General features: G+C 40.4%; 1 protein-coding gene across 2 annotated transcripts in view; it reads right to left on the bottom strand.

Annotated features, from left to right (window-relative positions):
- The window catches only part of KLHL7 (kelch like family member 7), a 25,179-nt gene extending 10,001 nt beyond the window's left edge, over nucleotides 1-15,178 (bottom strand). For both annotated transcript variants that reach the window (XR_010609823.1, XM_065665856.1), the window contains exons 1-7: nucleotides 14,794-15,178; nucleotides 11,043-11,145; nucleotides 10,083-10,176; nucleotides 8,932-9,056; nucleotides 7,067-7,242; nucleotides 3,938-4,112; nucleotides 1,963-2,105 (exon numbers count right to left, since the gene is read on the bottom strand). Coding sequence is in view for 1 of the 2 variants with exons in the window: in XM_065665856.1 (XP_065521928.1) it covers nucleotides 1,963-2,105; nucleotides 3,938-4,112; nucleotides 7,067-7,242; nucleotides 8,932-9,056; nucleotides 10,083-10,176; nucleotides 11,043-11,145; nucleotides 14,794-14,913 (936 nt within the window). In the remaining variant the exon portion in view is untranslated. The remainder of the gene's footprint in view (nucleotides 1-1,962; nucleotides 2,106-3,937; nucleotides 4,113-7,066; nucleotides 7,243-8,931; nucleotides 9,057-10,082; nucleotides 10,177-11,042; nucleotides 11,146-14,793) is intronic.

The raw sequence follows: 15,178 nt of genomic DNA, 5'->3' as shown, positions 1-15,178 counted from the left end.
AGGCAGTGCTGCAAAATTTCTTCCAAACTGCATTCTTTTTTGGTGTTACGTGTGGACAAGTAGTCCACAAAAAAAAAAAATTAAGCTATTTTACTCTATGCTTTAATGGAGACTTATATAGATATGACTTTTTTCCACAAAACAGATTACTTTGTAATATAATAGTTTAGGTCTGATTGAAGATCACCTAACTACATACATAATTTTCTTTTCAGCTGCAAGTCTTTATCTGTTGCTCCCACTGAGCATGCACTGAGATTATTGGTTTTCAAACAATATTAAGTTTTCAGAAAATACATGGTGACAAATGGGAAGGGAGGGAGAAGCTTTGTTAGTTTATAAAGAGCGATGAAGCAAACCCCCCTTCTGAGTTCTGACCACCACTGACATTAGGCACTTACAGAATTTGTCAGTTAGGTTGGTAAAGAGACCACATGCACACTACACTGGCAATACTGTTGACAATTAGTGACTGGGATAGTAAGTCTCAAAGCTAGTTTCCATCCTGCCTAAAATTAACTTTCCTCCACAATAAGTAACTGGAGAGTAAGATAAAGAATCTTTGATCTGATTTCCTTCTAATAAAAGAAAGGTCAGAGCATACTGGGTGAATTACAACTTGTTAAAATGCCAAAACCAGCTGTTTGAAAAGGATAAATAACCTTATCAAAGGTTTCCCCAACTCAGACCTTGGAAAGGAGAGAATTATCTGCTCTGTTACCCTCACCTCCTCACCCCCAGCTCGAGTACTGTTTATCTTACTCGAGTATGTGCATGAAGAAAAAAGGTGGTGATTATTTAGGAATTTGTAATTCCCAATAAAAATACATACTCAATGTTTCTCAGACTAAGTCAGCAAAGCTGATAGTTTTTTTTTCCTCCAGACTTGAAGGGTGCTCAAAGGTGGCTTCAATTTTATCTTACATAAAGGGAATGGGAAAGATGAGTTTAAAACACATCCCAAGGGCTCATTCATTCTGAATTCAATTTGACAGGGCTCACATTGACTGTAAAGTTCACACAGGTAACACACAAACCTGTTTGAAACTACAAAGACCACTTACTATGCTGAGTTAGGACAATGAGAATTTCTGCAACAAAATATTACATGTATGTGATCCCGTAACTTGAGAGCACTGATGCTTACGTAGCAACTTTTTTTTCTATACTACTGCATGTGCTTGCCTGGTAAAACAGTATGGATAATCCTTCTGCATGCAGCTGATGTTTCTAGAACATCTAGTCTGAATAGCTGAAATATACACCATGCCTGTGGCTTTATCTTATTCAGGAAACAGGGAAACAAGTTTCAGGCAAAGCTGGCTTGCTCTATAGTAGCCATCTCTTATTTTTTTTTTTGTTGTAGAAATTCACTCTTTTCCACTTACATAATACTTGGCTCCCAGTTCTTCTCTTTACATACTTTTAGGAAGAAACAGAATTGTGAACCATTGGGATTTAGAAGTTGTTGCATATTTATAACAAATGCACTGAAAAGCCACCTTACACTCTAAAACTGGGTTCTACACTAACATACAAGCCAATAATTTAACTTGTGCTAAAAAGAAATTGCTTTGAGTTATTCTCTGAACACATATGTGCATGCACATGCTTACAGACTTTCATATGTTCCTATGCTATTGCTTGATGTTTCAGTGACCTTTTATTTCCAGCTTCGGGATGCACATACTAATCAATTCTCAACTCAGAATTATCAGAACTCCGTATCTAATATTGCCAATAAACAAACACATAACCATTCTATTAAAATTGAAGTATTACATCTACGTACACAGATTTTAAAATACCTAATTAACCATACTCTTCCAACTATATCCCCAAGAGGCAGGGAATACATCCTTCCTAATAGCATATTGCAGATCATTATGTCTTAATTATCAGCAAATAAAATATGTAAGATTACAAGCAGTGAATCTTAATGCATTCTGAGGTAACGATTACCTTTGGATTAAAATATCTGCAGGACTGGGGCTGTGAGCCTCCAAATAAAGCAATGCGGTAATCATGTTTTTTTCTTCTTGGCCGTGTACCTTCCACTAACTCTTCTCTGTCTTCTGGGGAAAGTAGATGGTATCGCATCCCACCTAGAAGGAAGACAACAAGTGTTGCAGATCCAGTGTAGCTCATAAATGGAAAGGGATGTTGCAGAGGATGGGAGAGGGAAAAAGAAAGGAAGGGGGAAAACCAAGTTTCTACATTATACCTATGCAGCTTTGATTTAAAAGGGAAAGCAGAACAGCAGTACATGAAGATGCGAGCATACCCAGATGAACATCCTATTTCAAACTGCCTGCTCCATGTGAAAACAAGACATGGATATAGACTCCTATTACACACCATCTGATTGATCAGCTTGTTTAGCCAGTATAAGCAAGCACCTGAGTTTGTCACAGTGAAACAGGCAAAAGGAAACAACCCCTCTAAAAAATAAAAAGCAAAACAAAACCCCCCAAAAAGCAAAAAAAAAAAAAACACAAAACACCCACAAAAACAAACAAACAAAAAAAGAAACCAAATAAAAAGAATAGCAAAACTGGGAGCCTAAAGAAGACAATACTAACATTAAAAGAAGGGACAGGGGCCTATAGCGATGCTGGGGAGGGACTCTTCATCAGGGACTGTAGTGACAGGACAAGGGGTAACGGGTTAAAACTTAAACAGGGGAACTTTAGACTGGATATAAGGAGGAAATTCTTTCCTGTTAGGGTGGTGAGGCACTGCAACAGGTTGCCCATGGAGGTTGCGAGTGCTCCATCCCTGGCAGTGTTCAAGGCCAGGTTGGATGAAGCCTTGTGTGGGATGGTTTAGTGTGAGGTGTCCCTGCCCATGGCAGGGGGGTTGGAACTGGATGATCTTGAGGTCCTTTCCAACCCTAACTATTCTGTGAATCTATGAATGCAGTGAGAAGTCAACCATGCTGGCCTCCTTGCCCCCCCAATTTCTCATTAACAAGGAAAGCATCTCTAGCCCAATTACCTCATGAAAACCCCTCACTTTTGTCCTAGCTTGACAATGCAAAACAGTAGTTACAAGTGGTATTACAAAAATAAGCATTCTCCTAAGAAATGTTCCAAAGAATGTAAAAACGTTAGTGACATTACAAGCCACTAACACCTAACAAAAACCCTTATTTCTTAAACAATGCACCCAAATCCATGTCACACAAGAAGTATGACAGAAATGTTGATGGTCATAAAGTACAATACTTACCAACATTTAGGTTAATTTGAATCTTGCTCATTGAGACTGAAGGAAATAAACTGCATACCATTTTTTAGCTCTACACTAAAATGAAGCCAACTAGGTTGGCTACTGGAATTAAAAAACTTCTTTCCAGGAAATTTATCAACATCTAGGCTTTTCTTTCTTAGATGGCAATATTCCACAAAAGCTGTTTCCTAAGAAGGGAAGCTTGCTTCCTATCTCATCTGCACTTCGAGAATGCAACTGTCTGTAGGCTCAAAGATCGGTATCTATTAGAAATAAATACACTGCAACATACACCTAACATTATAATTTGCTTAGGGAAGCTTTATAATATTCAGAATTTTGACATAAAAATATTTCTTTTAATTCACATGCTGACATGAACAATGTTGAAATTACTCGCCTGTCTCAAAGGCACACTAACACTTCCAATTACCCTAATGACTCATTAACAAAATCTCCATTTCATTACTTGTCATGGAGTTAGTGTCATTTGCTAGAAAAGAAAGTCACACTCTATTACATAAATTGCATTCTATTTACATGCTAATCCAACTTGAACTAAACAAAGCATCCTAGAGGGAAAAGTCAGATGAATTTAATGTGTAAGTGTTGTCAGAGCAGTTTTACAGCAAGCAGTTTTCAGATTCCACAGCATATTGTTTTAAATGTTCAGAACATAAAAGATTTCAGGTAGAGGTCAACTTACTGATCACCATTTTAAGGCATTCTGGGTTATCCTGAATAAGTGGTTCAGCCTGAACTGTTTTACTTAAGAAGTTCTTTGATATAAGAGGAAATCGGACTTTAGCAAGAATATCAACCATGTACGGCTGGCGATTTGGCTCATCATACTTCAGCCATCTGACTGCTGCATCGTAAACCTTAAACAAGAGACAAGAAAAGGGTACGGTAATCACCACACAGTTAGACAAATAACAAATATTCCAAATTGATTCTTCTGCCTGTTGAAGGTTAACTCATACTAACGTTTTAGTATGTGGGGATCCAGCACCATCTTCCAAAAAAACCCCAACAAACCAACCAAAGCCCCTAAAAGATAATGCTCAGACATGAAGTAAAACAAATACACAACCACAGAATAAAACCCATCTATAAACCTGAAAAAAAAAACCCAACAATTATTTCAGATATTCAGTTTTTTTCTCCTCCAAATGGAAAGCATAAATCTGCAATTCACATTTACGTGAGTAACCCCTGTAACAAGATGAAGTCTAATAAGCTTTAAATTCTATGCCATAACACAGGTAATACTTCATCAAAAGTGTTAAAATGGCTTCTACTTGATACAGCCTCTTAAGCTGACAAACTGCTTGTGTTACCAAATCATAGTGTTGGGGACCCAAATAAATTGCTATTGTTAGGCCTTAAGGGACAATTTAAATTACAGCTTTTAGCTGCACACTATCATAAATTTACCATTCAGAGAATCTTCTCTCAGTCTCCTCTTTACAGGAAATTATAATGGGCTTTCTTAGAGGGTAGGGAAGACAGAAAAGAGAAGGTTACCAACAAATCTTGCCTGGGTCAGGAAGGAATGAAATGAAAATCCATTATTACTTATGTACCAAGATACTTCCATAGTGCTCTCAGACACATCAAGTTTATCTACCATGCTGCCACTTCACAGTCAGCACTGACTTCATTACAAGTGATAGCACAGCCAATGCCTACTCCTGTAGCTGAAGCTAATCACAGCAATCAGTGGTGATTAACTGAGATAGAATGCAGAAAGACATTTAGTGGCAGAGTTGGAGTTACTCAGAGGAACTGCTAGACTGTCTCAGCTAAAATTCTGTAAAATGACCAGGGAGAATAAAGAAATTAAAAAAATTATAAAAGTAAGGCTCAATTCCATCAGCTAAGTAAATTCAACAGAATGACTGGGACAGGAACATCGTATCCCTTCATCAGCAAGGACACTCCTTGCATGCAGGAAATCCAGCACAGTTAGTAATTAAGGCTACCTTTTTTTTTCCTAAATGTATATATGCTTTACACCAATACAAAAGTTCCACTCTAACATCAACTTTGTAGCAGTACTCCTGGAAAAATCAGATTCCTATAGTATTGCTAGCAAACTTTTGCAGTTTCCTACTGCACACTGCTACTTTCCTGAAGGAATTTCAACAATGCCATATTACCTACACAAAATTTCTACCACTGCTGCCAATTTAAAGCATGCTATGCTACCTTACCAATGGAACTTCAAGAATGTAAATTCCAAAGCGGGGAATTTCAGTTGCAAGTCAAACACCACTTCCAGCTTTGAGAACATTACCCTGAAACCTGAACTTTTCCCAGCACATGGCAAGATGTACTTATACTTGTAATGTCGCAGTTCAACAAGTTACCAGCCAATTATCATATTCGATCACCTGATATTATACCCCCCTGTTAGTAATCCTCTTTTCACTGAAGCTTTTTACTGCAGCAGATTCACCGAATTATTGTGGTTTCTTAAGTATAAGCTGAACTTCACAGTCAGGGAAACATCCATTTATATCTAAGTGGATACACATACCATCTTGGCTGTGAGATCCCTCTGTCGCACTTCAAAGTTATGAGTCAACTCACAATGACACATGCAAACTTAAATTACCTAATTCAAGCACCAGAACAGCATAGCTAGAAAGGCAAGATTTCAGTTTGTTTTCAACGTATTTGAGAAGCTACAACAAGTAGCCAGCAGCTACAACAATCCTGCAATCACCTCTTTGGGCTCTGGTGCAGGCATCTATACTCTTCCTATTTCCCTGCAGTGGCAAGAACAAGCTGGCAAACAAACATTTAGGGCTGTGCTATAAGCTGAATCAAGCTTTCCAAGTGGGATAATTGTAGAAGTAATATCCACCACAGATTACAACTTTCAATTGAGTGAAAGTCCAGACCTCCTTTCAGCCACCTAGACTCTTTTTTTGTGTCCACTTCCCAAATAAGGGCCTTCCATCAATATCCCATCTAGCTTTCAGTGTTATGTCCAAGTCCCTCAGTTCCCCAAGCTTAACTTGTGTATGCATCTGTTTCCATCAAAAGCAATTCCTCTCTGTAACAAGCTGAGCCCCTGCTCAGGTAGATACATGCATCCATTAAAGTGCATTTTGCTTAACACTTTGAAGTAGTTAACTTTTACTGACAGCACATGAACCCCAGTCTAGGAGCAACTGCTATAATACATCAAGCCTAACTCAGCTCACGTACACAAGATATCTCGATAAAGGAAACTATTTTGCTTACTCCCTTTATGACCTCTTTCTTCCTAGTCTGGTAAAAGAACACATACATAGCCTTCCAGTATCTGAAGGGGGGCTATAGGGATGCTGGGGAGGGACTATTCATTAGCGACTGTAGTGATAGGACAAGGGGCAATGGGTTAAAACTTAAACAGGGGAAGTTTAGACTGGATATAAGGAAGAAGTTCTTTACTGTAAGGGTGGTGAGGCACTGGAATGGGTTGCCCAGGGAGGTTGTGAATGCTCCATCCCTGGTGGTGTTCAAGATTGGGTTGGACAGAGCCTTGGGTGACATGGTTTAGTGTGAGGTGTTCCTGCCCATGGCAGGGGCGTTGGAACTAGATGATCTTAAGGTCCTTTCCAACCCTAACTATTCTACGATTCTATATTAATAGCCACACATGAAATGTGGATATTCATTAATATTTGGTTTTGACCAAGCTAGGATGTACCTTTTATTCTTCAATGTAGCAAGCACTATGTGCTTCATATACTGTAGGAACATCAGACTTGAGCCAGTTCTTGATTATAAAAAAAGATGGTGAAGTTCAAAGCTCTCAGCTGGTATGAAAGAGTGATCTCACCTGGTCTTCTGCCCTCACTGTCAACGTATCTTGATTCAAGAGATGTGTCACACGTTTAACATCAAGCTGGAGAAATTCATCTGTCTTGTAAACTTCAGTGAAATGCTGATGGATAAAGTCATCTGCAGTGGCTTTCAGTTCTGGACAGTCTAAGCATTCTGCTAACACACTTATACCTGCGAGAGGAAAATTAAGAAAAAAGAAAAAAAACAACTTCCAAACTTGAACTGCAATTACCTTTAATATAATACAATAGAATAAGATTACTGTAATTTCAGTGATACTTGCAACCCCAGTTTACTATTACCATGCTTTTATTTTTTCTTTGAAACACACACTGTCATAATTCATCTGCAACTCAAGGCAAACTAAGATAAGCACAAGCTGCTGATCCATAGCCCTCCGAAGCTAATTGAGAATCAGACCTGAAGCACTTACTGTATTAACTCCCTCCAGCACTGCTTCCTCACTGTTTCTTTCCCCATTATGAAGCAGGTAACAGTATCTTAACCAGTTCTGAGCCATATCACAATAACAAAATCTAACCAGAACAGCTTGAGAAACTAGATCCAGCATTTACGACCTTATCTGTTCATGTGGCAGCAGTCACTTATGAAGCCCAAACTTCCTTCAAGAGTCACAGTGACCTGAGACTTTTCTATACAGGTCAGCTACAGACCAACACAAAAAAAGTCAAATGGGTGCTGCTGCAAGGACAGAAAATTGCCATAAAGGTGTAAATAGCAACTGCAACTGAACAGCACCATTTCCAACCTTCCCATTAGAAACCAGGCAAGCACATATGGAGGTAGTCACAAGCGGATGCCCCATATCCCTGGCAGTGTTTAAGGCCAGGCTGGATGGGGCTTTGATCAACCTGGTCTAGTGAAAGGTGTCTCTGCCCATGGCAGATGGGGTTTGAATCAGATAATCTTTGAAGGTCCCTTCCAGCCCAAACCATTCTATAATTCTGTGAAGTGTGGTAGAACTCACCAACCCTGGGCTGCAATGAGCCTGGGCTGCTCTAAAAACACAAACCCAAAACCAAAAAACCGTCAAGCAACACAGAGGAAGGAATATGCCTCAAAGCAAGCATAAGTAGCATTTTCCTTAGAAAGTAATGTCTTTCTTCCAGAACTCATTTCAGAGCCACAGCCAAAACTGCACCAAAGAGTCAGTGGAATCATTGTAATTCAGATACTCGCAAAACATTCCTACTGATATTATAATCATCTGTAACATAGAGATGTTACTAGGAGAATTATATGACCAATGGCAATAAGAAATCCTATGAACAAGTTTATCTTCAATCTCTGATTAAAGTGCACCAAATCTTAAGCATGAAAAAGTTCTACTTGTTGTTTATCTTTTCTGTAACACCAAATTCATATTAGGACTACAGAACATACCAATATCAAACCTGCCTGGATGACATTAATGGATTTCAGTCAAAATGAAGAGCAACCAAAACTAGGAGTAACCTAAACTTATCCTGCTTATACTTCTGGAAGATATGCCAGTTTTGCAGAAATTACAAGTCTCAAGTTTTGTCTCCAAGTGCAGTAACAACTGAAAGCTTCACCTTACTAAACAGCTGAGATTCTCTAACAAACAATAGGCTCCCACAGCACTGCCAAGCTGGGATGAGATCTAGCGCAGTCAGCAGACACTGATACTGGCAAAACAACTGTCAGATTGTTTTGTTTACGGCAAGGGACAACAGTTCAGATTCGGAACAAAATATTAATGTGAAAGTACTTTCACATGCCTGGATTTAGCCAAATATTACTTTTAGACAATACTGTTTTTCAGGAAAAGTGAAGTTAAAAAATAAATGGTAAATTTCAAGTTCGCATTTCTCTTACCGAGACAATTGGAAGCATCAACTTGTTCTTTTAAGAAGTCCACACACATTTTTTTCACAGGTTCAATTTGATATTGGTTTGCTGCATCTAATAAAGACTGGACATTATTGCTGTTAACCGAGATTCTGCAAAACAGAATGTGTAAAATTAGCATCACTGGAATTACCTACTTTGTTGTAGTAAAAAAACAACTTACACCAATTCACATAAACGGCAAAATTTTCTCGCTGCTCTTTACCTGAGAATCTTTCACATATATTCTGCAGACTTGTGTGATTAGCCCCTTTCACAAAACAGAAAGTGAACAGAACCTTTTTTCTGACAGTCTCCTGCTCCCAAATAGTCATCAGCAAAATCTGTCTAAACTCATCAAGACTGCTCTGCCTGATTGGCCCAGTATGCAGAAGCAGAACAACCAGTCTGGCAGTGCTTCAAGAGAAGGTACACAGGGCACAGACAAGGGCTTCAGCACCAGGGAAGGAAACCATATGACTGGGGTGGTGACACTGACTGTCTCTCATCACCGATAGAGTGTATTTCTTATCTCAAAGAAAGGAGAGAAAGAGAGGACCTAAGGAGAGTTAATCCTATTAGTACAAAGATGAAAAGCCTGGCATCCATCCGTTAGGAAAGCTTATTAAGTAGTACTGTTTACAATCCTAGTCATCTGTACAAGCTCTGTTTAAAAAAAGAAAACAACCACATGAACAACCCAAGACAGGAGGGAAATGCTGTTCACAGAACAGTTATCCACCCTGTCTGACCTGAGACTAAGGTATTCTAACTCCTGGAAATGGTTCTATGTGATAACTGCCACAGCAGTAAAGAGAAACCCTGCTGATACCAATAAGGGCTTGAATTTCAGAACAATGGGAAAGACCATTTGACTCCAACACTGAAGTCAAAAGCTTGAAGTGCTTTGAATTGCTTTATAGAAACAACTACTGTTCTCTTTAGTCGGCAGGAATTCCTGCTGATTAAATAAAAAGGAAAAGGGAAAAAGGATAGAAGGGTCTAGTCACATCAGGCTTTAAACAAAGTACTGTAATGGTAACAAACCTGATGAATCATAAAAGCATTATTTTAAGATTTTATCATTTACAACTGGCAGGCTTCCTAGAAAAAGTGTCAGCTTTAAGTAACAAAACTACCTTGCAGTATAAGCAAACTCCACGAGCTGTTCAATAATGTCAGGTTCTGCATCTTTTAGCTCCACTTCAAAGGACTTTGATTCAAGCATGTTTGCTGTAAATAGATTAAAAGACAAATTATATCAATAAGTCATTCTAGTTATTGTACATTTTGCAAACAGTAGGAAATAAAGTAATTGTACAAAGTACCCTGTACTCTGCACTTGTGAGGCCACACCTAGAATGTTGTGTTCATTTCTGGGTCCCTCACTACAAAATTACATTGAGGTGCTGTAGCGCGTCCACAAAAGAGCAAAGAAGCTGGTGAAGGGTCTGGAGAGTAAGTTTTGTGAGTGTCAAAAGCTATTTCCACATTCAAACTGGTAATGAGAGACAGCTCTGAGCTCCCCACATCCAGACACGGCACTGCAGGTTTGCTCACAGACAGTTACAAGCTGACCATTGAAAGCACAAATTGTTTAAATTTCTACTCAATTTTAATGTGTTTTATAGCACAGGAATTTTACAGTTTGTGGGTAAGGCATGCAAAAGTAAGACAGCTACAACATAACTGAATTTGTAAAGACAGAATAAATGCAAAGATGTTTACTCTTCCGAAAGCGCATTTTATACGTGGAAGTGCCTAGTGGAAAACAATGGAGAGAGAAATTCTGTCATGGGGGTAAAAACTCCCAGTTTTCAGGGTAAGAGAGAGAGAGAGCAATTGTAATACAGTGTATGTGCCCCAATTAATAAGACAACTTACATACCAAGTAACACTTGACCTGATCAGAAGAATTAAAAGGGAAAATGAGGGGAAGGGTTAATGAAAATGAAAGGAAGAAGACACAAAATGAGGAAATCTTCACTTATGCTTACCCTGAAATTAATTGCTTTTGTAAACTAAACAGCTTGTCAGCCACAAGTCTAACAGGGTATTATCACAAAAGCTTGTAGTCAATAAATTCTGAAAACACTTACTAGTAAACATCAGGTTAAAAAAATGACTGGCTGAAGCAAGCACAACACGGTGAGCTGGGATCTTTCTGTCTTGAACCATAAGAATCACATCACATAGAGTTTTCTAAAGCAGAGGGAAAAAAGCCAGACAAATAAACCCCACAAAGATGAGCATTTAAAAAATATCCTTCAGCAATATTTCTTTAAAAATAGCTTATAGAAATTCATCACTTTTCTCGATATACACAACTCAAGAGCATTATGTAATAAAAAGATTTCCTGAAAGTCAAAGTTCAGCTCAGTAACCTGGAGAACTAGCAAAGTTGAGTTTACCCATGATCACGTACCTGAAGAATAGCCACAAACTCTGATTAAAATTTTTCCTGTGACATTTATATCAGCCTCCAGTAATAGGCTCTGCAGCCTATTTACTATTTAATATAAATGCAGGGCTGCATTTATATTACACTCTTTTCATCCATCAGTGGCTTCTTTCTCTACTCCGCTGCTGATTTCTGAAAACCTCACAGAAACCTGTCTGAAGACTGATGTCAGATTACCCAACCAGAGTTAAAGTGAGGAACAAATTCCAAGCATTCAGTGGAACACTTTTAAGAAATTGTATCCCAAAAATACCACTTCTATGGAAGAATTTAACGCCTCACACCTGATGGTGATGCTTTAAACTTCCAGATTTAAAAAAAAAAAAAAAAAGTAGTTCTGTTTGCTTTTTAGCAAAAATTAAAGTATTTCTATTGCTATTTGTATGTAAGCCGTTAGTTTCTCCCCTACATATGAACTGTCATGTACTAGAACGGAAAAGGAAAATGACATAAAATTTGTCAGAAGACATGAGAGAGGAGTAAGTGACTGGGCTAAAAAGTACACAATTTGAATAGATTCTCAAATGGTATCTTTTCTAAGAGAATATTGACTGAAATAAGTACATACCATGCTAGAGTTAATTATCACATTCTCTTTCTTAATAAAGCAAAACTGAGCAGCTTTGCTTCCTAAAACCAGGAATTAATTTTTGACTACTACCTTAAGTTCATGGAACTGCTTTCAGAAACATCTACGTACACCCATCCCAATACTAACTCAAGGAAAACACATTTCTACTGCAGGAAGTATAATACTTGCTTAGAACAGCACAAAAACATTTTCCACATACAGACAGTATTATCTGGGGCACACCTTTCAAGGCTAATAATCCATACATGCATATCCTTCAAACAGACCTATGATGTTTTAGTTTCTCGAAGGAAAGGACACTCAGAAGCATGCATTAGACAATATAAATAATACACTGAAAAAAAACTTTAATTAGCAGATGGGGAGTGGCATACAACTTCCTTTGCACATCTGTAGCTTCAAACCATTTAGGATTGAAACAACAGAAAAAAAGAAAAAAAAAAAAAAAAGAGACCATTGGAGAAAGTTTCAGAGGAAATCCTTTAAAGCTGAAATTCTTAGCACATCTGGTTCAGAAAAAGCATCACATATCAGCAGTACAAGATACCATAAATTCCTGTGGCCAAGCTTGACTAAGACTTGCAAACACTGCTTGCACTCCACACGGCATTTCTAAGATACATTTAGTGCTTCTGCTCAGCATTTGATGCACCTTGGCTATTCTAAGGCCTCTCTGGGTGCAAGAAAAAAACTGCCAACCAAAACAGCTCATTTTCATTTCTTCTCCTGGGATGTTTCTGGGTATGACTGTTCCATTTCAACTAATGCTCTTCAGAGATTTTGTGTATTTCTCTCCAGGAGGTTGGTGTCACTGTGTGGCCTCAATGAGGCAGCAGATGGTGTTACAGCAACCAAAGGACACACCCAAGGGTGAGCTTTATTAGGGTGCTTCATCTTCCAAATAACAGGTTCAGCAGCACCTTGCAACTCTGTCCCATCTTCATTCCCAATTACTACAGTCCTGGCTGACCTCCACCCAGCTGCAAAGTTGCAACACAGGATTTACCCGCATGCTGCCAAATAGCTCTGTAAAACCCACAAAGACACGACACATATTTTGTTGGAGATGAGCGACAAGTCCTCCATGCACTAAAACACTTGCCCCCAATATCTTACCAGTACTAAGTGCAGGTTTGTCCATAGTTCAAACTCCCATACTTATGGAAGCTGTCTCTAGATACCAGCTCACACAAAAAACAGCCTGTTTAAAATTAGCTCATTTTCCCACAGCACTAAACTAATGCAGATAGATAGCTAGTGCTCCATATGCATGTTGCTATTTCCATCACAGGAAATTTTTAACTTGCATCATATTTAGGTTTTATAACCACAGCATAGTTCCTGACTTATCAAAAATGCAAGAACAAAGAGCTACTTATAAATCCTCTTAAACTTTAGCACAACTAATCAGCTGAACTAGTATATTTTCCTCTGAGTCCTGCTGACTTGCTAATTTGATCCTGTATAATCACATAGTTAACCTCCTCTTATAAAGAGCTAAAAGTATGAGTGTCATGAACTATGCAGGAATTTCTGGAGTGGTCACCACTGGGCAGGATATGCAAAGCCATCAACTGAGGTTTCACAGCACTTAACCCTGATCCTCCCTCTCCCTGTTTAGAGTAACTCATAACTAGATGAGAGCTGGCAGCCTATTATACTGAAAGATGAGGTCCTTATGCAGAACAACACTGTGGTACCCCATACGGGAGTACGTGACACGGTAAAGGACTGCAGTTTCCTTGTGCTAGAAGCTGTATCTACATCTAATGGAGACACTGGAACAGGTTACCCAGAGAAGCTGTGGGTGCCCCTTCCCTGGCCAGGTTGGATGGGGCTTTGAGCAACCTGGTCTAGCGGAAGGTGTCCCTGCCCATACGCAGGGAGGTTAGAACTGGATGAGCTTTAAGGTCCCTCACAACCCAAACCATTCTGTGATTCTGTATGCACAAAGTTACACAGTTCATCCTTCTGCTAATGTACCAGAAGTTTAAGCTTTTGTCAGCATTTCTTTCAGTTTGGGCAGCTCAACTGAAATACACCTGTGTGACTGGTTTTGGTTACAGCTTTTGCTCTACTGGTAATCAGAAGAGTCATCTTTAATAATTATTGTACCACAGACCTAGGAAGCTGATCATCCCAAAAGGTCAGAATTTGTAAAGCTGAGGCCACCTGTGCCTTGTACTGGTTTCTTAGTGTGATGGCCAGATGCATTCAGCATGAAATACAAGAAATGCTACCTGTGAAACCAAACCATGGCCCCAGTCACTCCTCTGCTCACACTGCACCTTCACTACACTATTCACAGTATTTGTTCAGAGGAGAGTTCTTGGTCAAAATTCAGCATCACCCTCTTTACCCCCTCCTTGAGAAAGCTACGTGAATCCCCTAACTGGAGAAACTCGGCTATGAATCGCAGTTTAACTCCTGCCCCACAATGGGCATGGCATCCTTAGATAAAGAAGCAGATCCGCTGTGTCTTCAGCCTTCAGCACCACCAATGCGCCGTTCCAGCTGAAAGCTGGACTCGTTGCACTCGCTGTGCCGGCACACAGCAGCGCTCACGGGGACCTTAGCCCACTAACTCGCGCACTCAGCACGCGGCCTGCCGCGGCGGTACCGGCCTCCCAGCGCCTTCGGTGTGGTTGCTCGTCGCAGCCAAACCCCAGCGACGGAACACCCGAGCAAACCTGGCTACGGGGCAGCGCTACCAGCACCGGCGGGGCTCGGGGCTTACACTAATGACCGCGTCCGTGCCCGGGAGCCCGCGATACAGCAGCCGCGACCGGCGCCGTACCTGCTTGCGCATGGTGTTCATGACTCCCATGAAGCTCGCCAGCAGCTTCGCCTCCTCGTGGGCAGCGAGCTTCTTCTCCGTCTTCTTCTTGCTGCTCTTGTCCGACCCAGGGTCGGCCATGCTCCCCCGCCCTCACCGCCGCGGACACCGTCGGCCCGCTACCCCCACAGGGGTACATGCGCCGCCGGGGCGACGCCCGCCAACTGCCGACCAGCGGCTGCCGACGCTTGGCCAGGGGAGAGCCGGCCAGGGGAGAGCCAGCCAGGAGGGGGGAGGAAGGCAAGAACCGACCCCTCCGGAACCGGAGGGCCGCTCGCCGGGGCGGCAGCAGCGGCCTTCGGGCGGAGGGCGGGGCGAGGCGCGCTGACGACATCGGCCGGCGCGG

Source organism: Lathamus discolor, chromosome 2, assembly GCF_037157495.1.
Source record: "Lathamus discolor isolate bLatDis1 chromosome 2, bLatDis1.hap1, whole genome shotgun sequence".
Taxonomy (NCBI): Eukaryota; Metazoa; Chordata; class Aves; order Psittaciformes; family Psittacidae; genus Lathamus; species Lathamus discolor.
The sequence above is the reverse complement of the archived record's forward strand: the minus strand, read 5'-3'. Positions and strand labels throughout refer to the sequence as shown.